The sequence below is a fragment of the Mustelus asterias genome, chromosome 3, assembly GCF_964213995.1.
Source record: "Mustelus asterias chromosome 3, sMusAst1.hap1.1, whole genome shotgun sequence".
NCBI lineage: Eukaryota > Metazoa > Chordata > Chondrichthyes > Carcharhiniformes > Triakidae > Mustelus > Mustelus asterias.
In genome coordinates, this window is record NC_135803.1 from 150,339,462 (window position 1) to 150,356,686 (window position 17,225).

At 47.4% G+C, this 17,225-nt stretch overlaps 1 protein-coding gene across 5 annotated transcripts in view; it reads left to right on the forward strand.

The window, feature by feature from the left end:
- Positions 1 to 2,630: 2,630 nt before the first annotated feature.
- The window catches only part of hemk1 (HemK methyltransferase family member 1), a 125,801-nt gene continuing 111,206 nt past the window's right edge, over positions 2,631 to 17,225 (forward strand). For 3 of the 5 annotated variants that reach the window (XR_013497491.1, XM_078209950.1, XM_078209953.1), the window contains exons 1-4: positions 3,065 to 3,594; positions 4,585 to 5,132; positions 7,444 to 7,535; positions 8,367 to 8,460. Coding sequence is in view for 3 of the 5 variants with exons in the window: in XM_078209950.1 (XP_078066076.1) it covers positions 4,863 to 5,132; positions 7,444 to 7,535; positions 8,367 to 8,460 (456 nt within the window). In the remaining 2 variants the exon portion in view is untranslated. Of the gene's footprint in view, positions 2,799 to 3,064; positions 3,595 to 4,584; positions 5,133 to 7,443; positions 7,536 to 8,366; positions 8,461 to 17,225 lie in introns of those variants that run through there. The other 2 variants (XR_013497490.1, XM_078209951.1) reach the window with 2 other exon arrangements.

A 17,225-nucleotide genomic window follows, 5' to 3' on the forward strand; every position in this document is an offset into this window, starting at 1 on the left:
TCCAGAATGCCTGTTCCCTAGTCGGCTCTGTCACAAGCTGCTCCAAAAAAACCATTTCTTAGACATTCCACAATTTCCTTTTCTTGGGATCCACTCCCTACCTGATTTTCCCAGTCCACCTGCATAGTGAAGTCCCCCATGATTATTGTAATCTCCTGATTTATTTTCTGCCCCACATCCTGACTACTGCTCGGGGGCCTGTACATAACTCACATCAGGGTCTTTTTACCATTGCGATTCCTCAACTCTACCCACAGAGATTATATGCCTTCTGATCCTATATCACTTCTTGCTATTGATTTAACTTAATTCCTTACTAACAATGCAACCCTGCCCCCTTTGCCTATCTGCCTGCCCTTCTGATAGGACATATATCCTTGGATAGTTAGATCGCAGCCCTGATCCCTTTGCAGCCACGAGATTTTCACCTCAATACTGTTGGTGTTGTCATCCTGTGTATGTCTCAATCTGAAAGCAAATATAGCCTTCCGGTGCAGCATCAGGCCATTCTGCCCAACTGATCTGATTTGAGTTATTATTGTCACATGTATTGGGATACAGTGAAAAGTATTGTTTCTGGCACGCTATACAGACAAAGCATACAGTTTGTATAATACATAGTGGAGAAGGAAAGGAGAGGGTGCATAATGTAGTGTTACAGTCATAGCTAGGGTAGAGAAAGGGCCATTCAAAAGTCTGATGGCAACAGGGAAGAAGCTGTTCTTGTGTCAGTTGGTACGTGACCTTAGACTTTTGTAACTTTTTCCCGACTGAAGAAGGTGGAAGAGAGAATGTCCGGGGTGCGTGGGGTCCTTAATTATGCTGGCTGCATTTCCAAGGCAGCAGGAAGTGTAGACAGAGTCAATGGATGGGAGGCTGGTTCGCTTAATGGACTGGGCTTCGTTCACAACCCTTTGTAGTTTCTTGTGGCAGAGCAGGAGCCATACCAAGCTGTGATACATCCGCAGAAGATGCTTTCTATGGTGCATCTGTAAAGGTTGGTGAGAGTTGTAGTGGACATGCCGACTTTCTTTAGCCTCCTGAGAAAGTAGACGTGTGGGTGGAAACTTTCCGAACTTCAGCATTCTTACCGGTGTTTAAGAGTCTCCTTTGTCAACTGTTTGTCTCACCCTTTCTCTTCACTCTCGTGTATTTATCTGGCTTCCTGCAAAATGCCCCGGTGTTGATGTTCCATCTTAGCGACTCACACCAGGCGTGGCAGCTTCTTATACAACAATGGGCGGCACGGTAGCACAGTGGTTAGCACCGCTGCTTCACAGCTCCAGGGACCTGGGTTCGATTCCCGGCTTGGGTCACTGTCTGTGTGGAGTTTGCACATTCTCCTCGTGTTTGCGTGGGTTTCCGCCGGGAGCTCCGGTTTCCTCCCACAGTCCAAAGATGTGCGGGTTAGGTTGATTGGCCATGCTAAAATTGCCCTTTAGTGTCCTGAGATGCGTAGGTTAGAGGGATTAGTGGTTAAATGTATGGGGGTAGGGCCTGGGTGGGATTGCGGTCGGTGCAGACTCGATGGGCCAAATGGCCTCTTTCTGCACTGTAGGGTTTCTATGATTCTATGAGACAAACAGGTTGCATTTTAGAAACGTGAAATCCAAAATAGAAAAATCTACTGAGAAGGTGAGGGTCTCCGGAGAAGTCACTTTGACCACGAAACGTTCACTCTGTTTCTCCTCAGAAGCTGCCAGAGTGGCTGAGCTTTTCCAGCACTGTGTTTATATTTTATAAATACCCATCATTTACTAATAATTACACAAACGTGGAACTGAAAAGATCCAAAGTCTCCAATGGGGAATCCAGGTGAAGGTTATTGACCAGAGAGAGGGTTTAATTGTGGATCTGTAGCAGAGAGTGTGGAGAGGCAGTTTTGGAGCATTAACACCAGCACAGTCCTGTGGGGCTGGGAGCACAGATTCTGTATTGTCTGTCATCTGGGTCAGAGTGAGTGAGAAATTAAAAGAACAGAAAGCAGAATTTCCCTCCTGGAATCTCAGCACTGGATCCACTGGGCTGGGATTGTTCAGCGGAACCCGCGGCTCCAGCCCCGAATCTCACCCGGACCCGGATCACAGACACACCGGAGAGAGAGAGAGGCGGGGCCGGCGGAGGGGGGGGGGGGGGCCGGGCAAATGGGGCGGGGCCGATGGAAAGGGGCGGGGCCCGGGAAAGGGATGAGGTGTTTGGGGAGTTGGGGCGGGGACGATGGAAAGGGGCGGGGACGATGGAAAGGGGCGGAGCCCGGGGAGTTGGGGCGGGGCCGATGGAAAGAAGCGGGGCCCGAGGAGGCGGGGCGGGGACGATGGAAAGGGGCGGGGCCCGGAGAAGCGGGGCGGGGATGGTGGAAAGGGGCGGGGCGGGGATGGTGGAAAGGGGCGGGGCGGGAATGGTGGAAAGGGGCGGGGAGAGTGGGCGGGGCCCGGGGAGATGGGGCGGGGCCCATGGAAAGAAGCGGGGCCCGAGGAGGCGGGGCGGGGACGATGGAAAGGGGCGGGGATGGTGGAAAGGGGCGGGGCGGGAATGGTGGAAAGGGGCCGGGAGAGGGGGCGGGGCCCGGTGGGAGGGGGCGGGGCCGAGCTGGCTCGGGCTGAAGGGGGATGATCCGCCGCCATTTTGTTGGGCCGGCTCGGGCTGGAAGGTGCGATTGTGGAACCTTATTGCCGAGTTCATTCCGCGCTCCCCCTCCCCACTGTTCACCTCCCTCATCCCCCACCCTCTCTTTTCCGCTCCCTCTTCAGGCACTCGCTGATGGCAGGACGGGAGCTTCTTATTTATTAGTGTCACAAGTAAGGTTTATGTTAACACTGCAATGAAGTTACTGTGAAAATCCCCTGGTCGCCACACTCCGGCGCCTGTTCAGGTTACACTGAGGGAGAATTTAGCACGGCCAATGCACCCTAACCAGCACGTCTTTCTGACTGTGGGAGGAAACCAGAGCACCAGAGGGGAGAATGTGCAGACTCCACACAGACAGTGACCCGAGCCAGGAATCGAACCTGGGTCCACGGCCCTGTGAGGCAGCCGTGCAAACCACTGTGCCACCGTGCTCCATCCCAGGACCTGCGTCTGGAGCCCAGGCTGGGGCTCTTGCACTCGGCTTAGGCAGCACAGGCGGAGGAACCCATTGCCCACCAAACTGCTGCATTTACTAAACACTGTGGATGCTGGAAACCTGAAATAGAAACTCAGATTTGCTGATAATCATCTGGTCAGGCAGCAGCTGTACACACACCATCCACAATCGGGTCCATTTCTACACATATCCCCAGGATGTCCAGCTCAACTTCACCATCATCTCGCCCAGCTCTCTCACACTCTAATTTGTCACACTCCTTGTCGAGCATCCAGTACTGGATAAGTAGAACTTTCCTCAAATTAAATATTGGAAACACCTTGGGGCAGCGCTCCGAAAGCTCGTGATACCTGTTGAACTTTAACCTGGTGTTGTGAGACTTCTTACTGAGGGTTTCAGCAGCAGAGAGGCTGGAGGTGGGGACAGTGCAATGGAGGGTGATTCACACAGACTGCTCTGATATACCTCCCAGCAACCAACCTTAAATTGGCATTGGCCAGGACCAGGGAGTAAATGACCTGCTCACCTGGGTGTGGGATGGTGTTGTCACATTAGGAGACTTAAAAAGAACAGAGAACAACATTAATTTTAAAAAAAAACAAGTTTCAAACTGTTGAGTTGTGGTAAACCAGGGAGTATTATACTGTGAAGCACTGTAAAGTCATTGTGAACTATGCTCTATTACATAAGTGAATGTCTCATCATTCCATCGTAATGTATACCTAAGCATTAGTTACATCGATTTTCTTTCAGTATATTCACAGGCAACAAATATACAATGTTTCTTCGGAAGGAACTCTTCAAATGCAGACAATAAAATTATAACAAAACTTACTCCAACTTATAAATCAACGGTAGCACAGTGGTTAGCACTGCTGCTTCACAGCTCCAGGGACCTGGGTTCGAATCCCGGCTCGGATCACTGTCTGTGTGGAGTTTGCACATTCTCCTCGTGTCTGCGTGGGTTTCCTCCGGGTGCTCCAGTTTCCTCCCACAGTCCAAAGATGTGCGGGTTAGGTTGATTGGCCATGCTAAAATTGCCCCTTAGTGTCCTGGGATGCGTAGATTAGAGGGATTAGTGGGTAAAATATGTAGGGATATGGGGGTAGAGCCTGGGTGGGATTGTGGTCGGTGCAGACGCGATGGGCCGAATGGCCTCTTTCTGTACTGTAGGGTTTCTATGATTTCTATGAAAGAAAGGGTTTAATAAAGAGACTTCATTACTCCAAACTTGAGGCCTCACCCTGGGATTCCAAGCTCCCCACAATTCCCAAGAGGTTCTTATTTATAGTGAGTCAGCTGACCATATCATTCTGTAATTGGTTCCATGGGTCAGCTGACCCTTACAGTTTGTTACCGTTAGTCACATGACATCCAATACAGAGTTGTAACATACTAGACCCTTTATTTTGGGTACTCATGATGCACAAAATTTGAACTGCTTTGTTTTTTTTAAATATAAAGTTTGTTTAAATTGTCTAATATATTTGTTTTCACAGATATCCTGCATTTGAATTTATCTGGCTGACTGCAACGATTAAATGGGACGTCTTTATTAGAGCTCTATCTACAGCAACCCTGGACTGAAATTAGTGATTACAGGAACACAGCAGATCGAACCCACAATACAAGGAATTGACACGAGCTCCTCACACAAGGTGAGGTTGTCCCAGCAACAGCGCATTTAACAACTCAAAAGAAATTATTGTCCTGAAGACTCCTGTTCCAAGTGCAGCACGGCAGTGATTGAAGTAGGAAGGAACGGTGAGCAGATAAGATGCGGTGGAAGGTTTTCTCAGGACGCCACGTGTGCTTGGCCTCCCGTTTCCGAGCACAGTCACATTGTCACGGTAGAAGCCAACACGCTACGTTTCATGGGGCTACCTCTTCAACTGCTTCCTCCAGGAATCTTTGCCAATTTGTGCATGAGATGATGACGGGAGCTACCTGTGTGACTCACTGGCAAAGGATATTTGAACAGAAGGGAATATCAGAGCCACAGCATTCAAGTGAACATATAATATCCCATGTGCTCGGAGGAAAAACTGTTAAGTATCATGAAATTCAAACTCGTAGGGACTTGGGTCTATTGAAATGCTTTTAAGTGTAAAGTAATTAGTTGATTGTCTTAAAAGGAATAAGAATATTACAAATGTTGAGTGGATTTAAGGTTATAAAAATAACGTACAGGTGACCCATAATTTTGAGAGAGTTTTAGGAACCAGGAGTAGGCCATTCAGCCCTTCAGGCCTGTTCCACCATTCAATTATATTGTAAGAAATAGGAGCAGAAGTAGACCATTTGGTCCATTAGCCTGCTCCACTACTCAATAAGGTCATGGCTGATCTCGTTGTGGCCTCAATTCCACTTTCTTGGTTCCTTGACTATCTCACCCCCCCCCCCCCAACCCTTGACTCTCTTGTCGATCAAAAATCTATCTATCTCAATCTTGAATTATTCAAAGACCTCCTCAACTACTTTCTGGGGGAGAGAATTCCAAAGACCAGCGACCCCTGAGAAGAAATCTCTCCCCTCAGTTTTAAATGAGAATCCCATAATTTTTAAACTGTGACCCCCGCTCCCCGATATGGAGAAACATTCTCTCAGCGTACACCCTGTAAAGCCCCCTCAGAATCAATAAAATGACCTCTCATTCTTCCAAGGCCCATCCTGTTCCGCTCTTTCTCATAAGCCCTTCATCCCATATATCATCCTAGTGAACCTTCTCTGAACTGTTTCCATTGCCAGTATATCCCTCCTTAAGTAAGGAGACCAAAACTGTACACACTACTCCACATGCCACCTCGTCAATACCCTGTCCAGTCATAGCAAGACTTTCCTACATTTATACTTCAGCCCCCTTGCAGTAAAGGCCAACATTCAAATTGCCGTCCTGGTTATTTATTCTACTTGCATGCTAACATTTTGTGCTGGTGATTGTGGAGCCTAAGTATGTGAAGCTGCCAACAACCTCTCCAGTGTCAAATTGTCAATGCTGCTAAATGTCAGTGTGGTGACATCCTGGAGCATGACATCTGTCTTCCTGATGGTCAAACCAAGCCCTTTATAAGCACGAGAATCTGTCCGTTTGCTGCTGTAGGTGTTTCTCGGTGTGGAATGTCAGTTCAGCCTTGTCTACGTAGAGCAGTTCTCTGATGAGGACATGGGTCACCATCGTCCTGATCCCAGGCCCATAGCTGCCATTCTTTGCACGAATCAAGTTGTGTTTGTTACTGTTAACTGCTGTCTCCCGTGTTGTGTTAACGCTCTGCAGTGATACTGGGGTGTCCTCTCCAGGGCGTAACTGATGGGGGAGACCATAGCCTGCTCAAGCATGAGCATTGCATTTGTCTGCTTCCAACTCCCATTCAGCCCTTCAGGCCTGTTCCACCATTCAATTATATTGTAAGAAATAGGAGCAGAAGTAGACCATTTGGTCCATTAGCCTGCTCCACTACTCAATAAGGTCATGGCTGATTTCGTTGTGGCCTCAATTCCACTTTCTTGACTATCCGCCGCCGTCGCCGCCCCACCCCCCGCCCCACCCACCCGCCCCCCGCCCCACCCACCCGCCCCCCGCCCCACCCACCCGCCCCCCGCCCCACCCACCCGCCCCCCGCCCCACCCACCCGCCCCCCGCCCCACCCACCCCACCCACCCCACCCACCCCACCCACCCCCCAATAACCCTTGACTCTCTTGTCGATCAAAAATCTATCTATCCCCAGCAGTCTCCTTTTATAAGTACGGTGCCGATTAATCAAAGTTGCCAGTTAATGGAGTGTTCCATTTAACAATTGCTTGTTACATATTACATGTGTGATGGCTTATTTATTCGAAGAACCAACATGAAGACAACAAGCTAAATGTCCTCCTCCTGTTCTGTGTTGGAACCAGAGAATCCCTGCATTGCAAAAGGAGGCCATTCGGCCCATCGGGTCTGCATCAACTTTTCAAAAGAGTATCTTACCTAGGCCGACACCACCGTCCTATCCCTGTAAGCCCACACATTTAGCATAGCTAAACCCCTTTGGACACTAAGGGGCAATTTAACATGGCCAATCCATCTAACCTGCACGTCTTTGGAGTGTGGGAAGGAACCAGACACCCGGAGGAAACCCACGCAGACATGGGGAGAACGTGCAAACTCTGCACAGTCACTCGAGGCCAGAATCGAACCTGGATATTCTTTGATTCTCTAATTATATTGCTGTAATATTGAAGTGAATTCATTTAACAGCAATTTGTTTCCACCATATATCATTGCGGTGAATGAACGTGGCGAGAACAATGGGGTTCATCTTTATTCAACAATCATGTTAATTTTATAATGGTTGTCTTCTTCTCCACTCTTTGCAGATTCACAGTCTTGCACGGGAGGCCCTATCTCGTCCGCTCACTGCAGAGCAGAAGCAGACGATCTGGAATTTGTGTTCTCAGCGCCTTCAACAGTATGATACTTAAAAAATATATTTCACAGTTCCTTTATCGTTGCCTTTTTTAAAGTAATTCACTCTCAGGATCAAGCACACTACTCTGCATTCTGATGTTAAGGGATTAAAGGATGTGGAGGGAAGGCGGGATCAGGATATTGAATTTGATTATTAGCCATGATCATAATGAATGACGGAGCCGACTCGAAGGGCTGAATGGCCTCCTCCTGCTTCTAGTTTCTATGCTTACGTTAATTTCACTTCATATCCAGTAACGGGCGGCACGGTGGCACAGTGGTTAGCACTGCTGCCTCACAGCGCTGGGATCCCAGGTTCAGTTCCAGCCTTGGGTCGCTGTCTGTGCGGAGTTTGCACATTCTCCCCGTGTCTATGTGCATTTCCTCCCACAGTCCAAAGATTTGCGGGTTAGGTTGTTTGGCTATACTAAGTTGACCCTAGTATCAGGGGCATTAGCAGGGTAACTGTGTGGGGTTACGGGAATAGGGCCTGGGTGGGATTGTGGTTGGTACAGACTCGATGGGCCGAATGTACTTCTGTACTGTAGGGATTCTAACTGACCAGTACCCAGGTAACCTGCCAGGATTCACCCAGCAGGTTTTTACTCCTTTACTGTGTGGAAGCTTCTAGGCTCTTCATCACGTCTCCAAAGGACAGTTCTGGAAGTGTGCAACTGTGAAATGGAGAGAGCTGAACTCTCCTTCAGTGCAGGCCACTGATACACCAGAAGTACAGTGTTACTTCTAGAGATTCCTTGCCTTTCTAGCGAAACAATATTTTAGAAACTTTCGAAATGGTTTATCTTGCAGCCTGTTCTCTTTTCTCCCTTAGCGTGCCTGTGCAGTACGTGATCGAGGAGTGGGACTTCCGTGACCTGACCCTGAAAATGAAGCCACCAGTTTTTATTCCTAGACCAGAAACAGAGGTAACCAAATACGTTCAGTCACAAAATCACTTTGCGGGTTTACAGGATGGTGTGTTTGTGTTCCAGTTCATTAATGCATCCTGATAGCAATAAACAAACTGAGTAAAGGGCCAAAGCTTTCACTGTACGACACCACTCAGGACGCAATTGTTGCCGCTCGTCTTGCTCTGTTCTCACTCTTGCTGCTCTGCCGCCACTCTTATCCTCCCGCTGCTCTTGCTCTGCTCTCTTGGCCCTCTGACACTGATACTATGGGCAGGTTTTTCTGGCCCTGCCAGGTGTGCGGCGAGAGACAGGGCTTGAAAATACTGATGCTGGTGCTTGTTTAGCTCTTTAAAAACCTTATTAAATCCAACGAAAGGAGCCTGACTGCAAATTTCTAATCGGCCCCCAATTTCCCACAATGCCGGGAGGTAGTTTAGGAGCCTGAAGGCGGGCACTCGGCAGAAGGCCAGAGTGGGTGGGGGACAGGTGCGGGGCAGAGTTCCAGACAGGCTTAGAAGCTCCCAGCTGGGTGCAAGTGCAGCTGCACCTTTCCTGTAGAGGGACTCGGCTCCTCCCCTCCCTGCCCAGAGCTGAACTAGCCGCAAGAACCATTTATGAAGTTTTAAAGATGTTGGTGAGAGCCTCTGCCTTCTTCCTTCAACAGGCAGCCGTCCTAAATTGGACAGAAAATCTGTCTCCGTTCCAATTCATGGGGTGCCCCTGTGAAAGTCCCAATGTTACCGCCCCCTCAGAGGCAGCTTCCAGACCCAAAAAGAGTCTTGACTCTTTTTTCCCAACCCATGGAGTGGGAATATCGAGTGCTATTAATTTTTTATAAATATGAACAATGTTTCCCTGGCCCCTGTGACTGGAGATGCCGGCGTTGGACTGGGGTGAACACAGTAAGAAGTCTCACAACACCAGGTTAAAGTCCAACAGGTTTATTTGGTAGCAAATACCATAAGAATCATAGAATCCCTACAGTGCAGAAGGAGGCCGTTCGGCCCATCGAGTCTGCACCGACACAATCCCACCCAGGCCCTACCCCCACATATTTACCCACTAATCCCTCTAACCTACGCATCTCAGGACTCTAAGGGGCAATTTTTAACCTGGCCATTCAACCTAACCCGCACATCTTTGGACTGTGGGAGGAAACCGGAGCACCCGGAGGAAACCCACGCAGACACGAGGAGAATGTGCAAACTCCACACAGACAGTGACCCGAGCCGGGAATCGAACCCAGGACCCTGGAGCTGTGAAGCAGCAGTGCTAACCACTGTGCTACCATGCCGCCCTCACGGCTTTCGGAGCGCTGCTCCTTCGTCAGATGGAGTGGAAATGTCCATTTCCACTCCATCTGACGAAGGAGCAGCGCTCCGAAAGCTTATGGTATTTGCTACCAAATAAACCTGTTGGACTTTAACCTGGTGTTGTGAGACTTCTTACTGTGACTGGTCCCATAACTACAGCCCAGCATCTTCTGAGCTTCCTGACAGTCTCGCCTTGTCTGTCGTATTGCCTCCCATCCGGTATTAAACTGTGGCTCCTCTTGGAGATGACCATTGGTGCGGTCCTACTGCAGTGCCACACGAGCTTGGCTCAAAATGGATGAAAGAATCTCCCGTGTAATGTGCGCTTCCTTAAAGGTGAGCAGCACCATGGGAGATCTGCTGGTGTTGGTCAGACATTTCAGCTGTGTCAGAAAATGTCACAGTTTATATTGGATTACCTTCAGACTGAAGTGTGTGACAAAGCAGCTCAAGTGACATTACAAACTGGGCCAGTGAAGTTTGAGGCATTTATCAGTGTTATCTGAACCGTGAGAGAAGGTTCACCCTTGAAATACACACCAACCTTTCCTATTTATAATCTGTACATGTCGAGTTCAGGGAAACTGTTTTATTCTGTTTCCTATTGATGGGTATGTCTTTTCCTGGCAATGTTGAAGCAAAGGGTGAACAGTGGGAAGCTTTTTCCCAGGTCGGAGGTGACGTTCACGAGGGGTCACGGGCTCAAGGTGAGAGGGGCGAGGTATAACTCAGATATCAGAGGGACGTTTTTTACACAGAGAGTGGTGGGGGCCTGGAATGCGCTGCCAAGTAGGGTGGTGGAGGCAGACACGCTGGCATCGTTTAAGACTTACCTGGATAGTCACATGAGCAGTCTGGGAATGGGGGGATACAAACGAATGGTCTAGTTGGACCAATGAGTGGCACAAGCTTGGAGGGCCGAAGGGCCTGTTTCCTGTGCTGTACTGTTTTTTGTTCTTTGTTCAAATTCCAACCAGTAGCAAAGCAAAGGAATAAATAAACAACATGAAAGTATACAGTGTACCTGAACGCATCTATCAGATGATTGGTGTACTTGCATTTTTGATTTGATTTGATTTATTATTTGTCACATGTATTAGTATACAGTGAAAAGTATTGTTTCTTGCTCACTATACAGACAAAGCATACCGTTCATAGAGAAGGAAAGGAGAGAATGCAGAATGTAGTGTTACAGTCATAGCTAGGATGTAGAGAAAGATCACCTTAATGCAATTTAAGTCCATTCAAAAGTCTGACAGCATCAGGGGAAGAAGCTGTTCTTGAGTTGGTTGGTACGTGATCTCAGACTTTTGTATCTTTTTCCCGATGGGAGGAGGTGGAAGAGAGTATGTCCGGGGTGCGTGGGGTCCTTAATTATGCTGGTTGCTTTGCCGAGGGAAGTGTAGACAGAGTCAATGGATGGGAGGCTGGTTTGCATGATGGATTGGGCGACATTCACAACCTTTTGTAGTTTCTTGCGGTCTTGGGCAGAGCAGGAGCCATACCAAGTTGTGATACAACCAGAAAGAATGCTTTCTATGGTGCATCTGTAAAAGTTGGTGAGAGTCGTAGCTGACATGCCAAATTTCCTTAATCTTCTGAGAAAGTAGAGGCGTTGGTGGGCTTCCTTAATTATCGCGTCGGCATGGGGGGGACCAGAACAGGCTATTGGTGATCTGGATTTATATTATCATTCAAAATCCGAGGACGTTCCAAGCTGTGAAGCAGTTTTTTGATGTATTGTAATGTAGGAAATGCAGCCAAAAGTTTGATTGGGGTAAGTATTAGCTGGGGCACTGGGGATAACTAACTGCTCTTTGAATAACACCCTGCGATCTTTTATGTCCACCTGAGAGGGAAGACATGGTTTAACATTTCATCTGAAAGGTGGCACCTCCAACAGTGCAGCGCTCCCTCGGTACAAGCCTGACAAGCTGGGATTTTATGCTCAAGTCTCTTGACTTCGAGAGTTGTATTCCATGTTACTCTTGGAATTTCCTAAACATTGCTGTTTTGTTTTTTTTGAATACAGCGTAATAAAATCACTACCCAAAAAAAGAATTGCAAAGGAGAGTCTTATTGGACTCGAGTCGCTAACACTCTTTCCTCTCTCCACAAAGATAAGACCATAAGACCATAAGACATAGGAGCGGAAGTAAGGCCATTCGGCCCATCGAGTCCACTCCACCATTCAATCATGGTTGATTTCAACTCCATTTACCCGCTCTCTCCCCATAGCCCTTAATTCCTCGAGAAATCAAGAATTTATCAATTTCTGTCTTGAAGACGCTCAACGTCTCGGCCTCCACAGCCCTCTGTGGCAATGAATTCCACAGACCCACCACTCTCTGGCTGAAGAAATTTCTCCTCATCTCTGTTCTAAAGTGACTCCCTTTTATTCTAAGGCTGTGCCCCCGCGTCCTAGTCTCCCCTGTTAATGGAAACAACTTCCCTACGTCCATCCTATCTAAGCCGTTCATTATCTTGTAAGTTTCTATCAGATCTCCCCTCAACCTCCTAAACTCCAATGAATATAATCCCACGATCCTCAGACGTTCATCGTATGTCAGGCCTACCATTCCTGGGATCATCCGTGTGAATCTCCGCTGGACCCGCTCCAGTGCCAGTATGTCCTTCCTGAGGTGTGGGGCCCAAAATTGCTCACAGTACTCCAAATGGGGCCTAACCAGTGCTTTATAAAGCCTCAGAAGTACATCCCTGCTTTTGTATTCCAAGCCTCTTGAGATAAATGACAACATTACATTTGCTTTCCTAATTACGGACTCAACCTGCAAGTGTACCTTTAGAGAATCCTGGACTAGGACTCCCAAGTCCCTTTGCACTTTAGCATTATGAATTTTGTCACCGTTTAGAAAATAGTCCATGCCTCTATTCTTTTTTCCAAAAGATGCTGCCAGACCTGCTGAGTTTTTCCAGCATTTTCTGTTTTCATTTATAATAAAATCAATTTTGCCCAGCCAGGTGTTGTTTATTCCAGGGGTTTCCAAAAACTATGGGTTGCAGCACCTGTTGAGGTTGCAGAACAATCATTTGGGGATGCGAGCTCTGAGGCAGTAAAAGTGACTGTCGAGTGTTGACGCTGGACGAGATATCTATTTCCTCCTCTCTCTCTCCCTCTCTATTTCCTCCTCTCTCTCTCTCTCTCTCTCTCTCTCTCTCTCTCCCCCCCCCCCCCCCCCCCCCCCCAATGGTTCATCAGTGGGACAGCCTTTCCCTGTCCTGATTGGTTGTCTCTTCACTGCCCTGATTGACCATTAATTTTAGTGTTTCGATTGTTTAATTGTGAACTTCCATTGATCCACTCACAGTGGAAGGAGGTACTTGGAATTCACGCTTGGGCGACCAGCGAGCTATCCCTGGGATCATCAGAGCCAGGGCTTCCATTACCTGCACGTGCATGTCTTTTAGCCCCGAGGTCCCATCGGACTCTTCAAAACAGGTGTGGACTCAACAGTTGGTGGCCACACAACAAGTCTCATCCTTCCTCTCAACATTCATATCACCATGCCCGACTCATCAATCTCCCCCACCTCTTGATCTTACTCGAGGATCAAGTTTCAAATATTAAAGTGGAGTCGCCATGGGAAAAGGTTAAGCAAGCACTTTTTCCCCTGCTTTATTAATATTTTAGTATACCCTGAGTGTCCACCAGATGGCTGAGTTGGCACATTTTAGCTTTGAATCTCAGAGTTAACGTACAAAATAGATACTTACAGTTTTGTGCATGAACCCCCATTATTCAAATTAGATATTTTTTTATCCCTGTCTCTAAGCGGTCACGCTGTCTCACAGTATTACTGATCTATTTTTATTTATTTACTCGTTGCAACTGCATGATCATTTCTCGATGGTGTTTTGAATATTCTGAGTGCTATTTTACAATTTATGTGCTGCTTCTCCCACCCGGCCCTCTCTGTACAATTTCACATCTGCACGCAGTTTGTCCAGCATTGTCAGATATGTGACACATTTGTTGTTAAGGGAGCTCTTAATTCAGCTTCCAGAATCTTGACAAATGAATTGCTCGATGGCCCAGGAACCAAGTTTTAAACAGCAGCTAATAATCTCTATCTATCTGGATAACTCTCAATCCTTACTATGGTGTCGGCTGTGGCATGCTCTCCTCTGAGTCAGAAGCTTATGGGTACCAGTTCCGCAAGGAACTACAAAAGGTCGTGAATGTAGCCCAGCCTCCCATCCATTGACTCTGTCTACACTTCCCGCTGCCTCGGAAAAGCAGCCAGCATAAGTAAGGACCCCACGCACCCCGGACATTCTCTCTTCCACCTTCTTCCTTCGGGCAAAAGATACAAAAGCCTGAGGTCACATACCAACTGACTCAAGAACAGCTTCTTCCCTGCTGCCATCAGACTTTTGAATGGACTCACCTTGCATTAAGTTGATCTTTCTCTACACCCTAGCTATGACTGTAACACTACATTCCGCACTCTCTCCTTTCCTTCTCTATGAACAGTATGCTTTGTCTGTATAGCGCGCAAGAAACAATACTTTTCACTGTATGTTAATACATGTGACAATAATAAATCAAATCAAATCCATTCCGGAAACTTGGGGCAGAATTTTACGGTGCTCTGCTGGCCACCTTGCAGACAGGCGAACATGTGGGAATGTAGTACTTCAGAATAGGAGAAGGCCATTCGGCCCTTTGAGCCTGCTCTGCCATTCGGTAAGATCATGGCTGATCTGATTGTGGTTTCAACTCCACTTCCCTGTCCGTTCCCCGAATCTTTATCTATCAGAAATCTATCTAACTCATACTGGAATAGATTAAATGACCTAGCCACCATCTTGCTTCATAAGGTAACCCCTTCGTCCCAGGAATAAGTCGAGTGAGCCTCCTTTGAATTGCTTCTAATGCAATTATTTCCTTTTTCAAATAAGGAGATCGAAACTGTACACAGTTCTCCAGATGTGATCTCCCAAAGGCCCTGAACAGCTGCATTAAAACCTCCCTACTTTTATATTCCATTTCCCTTGCCATAAACACCAACATGCCATTTGATTTCGTAATCATTTGCTGTACCTGCGTACTAACTTCTTGTGATTTCATGTACCAGGACATCCTGTTCATTCTCCACCTCCAAATTCTGCAATTTCACTCCATTTAAACTGCTTTCCTATTCTTCCTGCCAAAGTGGACAAGTTCACATTTTCCCACATCATGCTCCACCTGCCAATTTTTTTCCCACTCACTTAACCTATCTATATGACCCTGTGCAGACACTTTACTTCCTCTTCACAACTTAATTTCCTATCATGGTGTCATTGAAAAACTTAGCTACCAGATGTTTGGTCCCTTCATTCGAGTCATTGACGCAGATTGTAAATAGTTGAGGCCCCAGCACTGAGCCGTGAGGTACTCCACTGGTTACGGCTCGGCAACCCAAAAATTATCCCTAGTCCCTGCGTCCTGTTAGCTAACCGATCCCCTTTCCATGCTAATATGTTACCCACTACAACATGAGCTCGTATATTATGCAGTAACCTTTGACGTGTCACCTTATCAAATGCCTATAAAATTCCTGGGTGACCTTAGTACCACTATCCTGCCCGCTCCCAATCTGGCCCCAATTTTATATTGGGTGGGCAAGGTCTAGGGCAGCCTGACTACCCTTGCAGCCAATTAACTGATCACTCAAGGGTCATATCCCGCCTGCCTCAATTTTGAGGCTGGTAGGAGGATTTCAGGGGCAGGTGAGGAGCCATCAGGCCTTGGATGGGAAGAGGGCACCTTCCTCAGTGGCCCCTTTTTCATAAAAGCAAATTACTGTGGATGCTGGAGTCTGAAACCAAAAGAGAAAATGTTGGAAAATCTCAGCAGGCCTAGCAGTATCTGTAAGGAGAGAAAAGAGCTGAAGTTTCCAGTCCAGGTGACCCTTTGTCAAAGCCCCTTTTCCATGTTGGGCCACACCCCCATCTTCCTCCCCTGCTGTTGGGAACAGCAGTAGGCCATAAAGCTGCCCAATCCTGTTAGGCACTGTTCAGTATGAATGTGGCTGATCTGCTTCCTATCTCCCTCCAACTGCCTTGCCTCCATGTCCCTTACTATCCTCGGCTATCAATCTCAGATTTAAACTTATTCATTGAGTTAGCATCGGAGCACATTTTGTAAGGCAGAGTGCAGTCAAATGGAAGAGCTAGGGTGGATGTGTTGGGGTGGTAGGAGAGGACGGAGGTAGTGTGAATGACATGGGAGGTGTGAGGGAAGAGAGGATGTGGGAGAAACCGTGAGTTTCTGGGGGAGGGGATGGGATGGAGGCTGGAGCGCGGCAGGATTTACCCCGTATCCCAGATGTTGCTCCTGTCCCTGGCACACCACACCATGGCACCACCGCTTTCAACACAAATATAGAAAGAATGAAAAGGCAAAAAAAGAAGCAGAAGAAGACAGAGTTAGGCAGGAAGGGGGTTTAGAAAGAGAGCAGTGGCCAGGAAGAGAATGAGAGTCAGAAACAGTTCAGAGAAGATACAGCAGACATGTCAGAGAGACCATATTCTTTGACTTATTATCTACAGTGCCAGTGAACATTATTCAGTGTATATTTTGAGGATACTGCCTTGAACTTTATAGTGTATGCTGAATAATTTTGCTTTTGTATTTTCATTTCTGTCAATACATTCGATGAATGGTTTCAGCTGTATTTATTGGGCTTAGTACACAATGTTTCTACATTGGTTAAACTGGAAGTGGAATAATAATCCTACGCACAATTCCAGTGTGCAGTATCCTGCAACCAAAGTCTTGAAACAGATATCATGGCTGCAAGTTCAGACAGGGTTAAAGACAGATTTCAAATCCTAAGGGAGGTAGAGCTCTTCGGAACATTTTTCTCAGAATCTGGGCAAGAAACAGTCTTGGAAAACAAAACATTTTGAACAATTAGATAATTGTTCTAATGGATGCTGAAACCTGAAACAAAAACAGAAAATGTTGGAGAAGCTCAGCAGGTCTGACAGCATCTGTGGAGAGAGAATAGAACCAACGTTTCAACCTGCTGAGTTTCATAGAATCGTAGAATCCCTACAGTGCAGAAGGAGGCCATTCGGCCCATCGTGTCTGCACCCGACCACAATCCCACCCAGGCCTAATCCCCATAACCCCATGCATTTACCCTGCTGTCCCCCCTGACACTAAGGGAGAATTTAGCATTGCCAATCCACCTAACCCGCACATCTTTGGACTGTGGGAGGAAACCGGAGCACCCGGAGGAAACTCATGCAGACACAGGGAGAATGTGCAGAAAACGCGCAGACAGTGACCCAAGTCGGGAATCGAACCCAGGTCCCTGGCGCTGTGAGGCAGCAGTGCTAACCACTGTGCCGACCTCCAGCCGTCTCTACAGCATTTTCTGTTCTTGTTTCGTTTCGAGTAATTATTCTTTTTTAAAAATTTGGAGATATAATATTCACTACTAACAGATCACA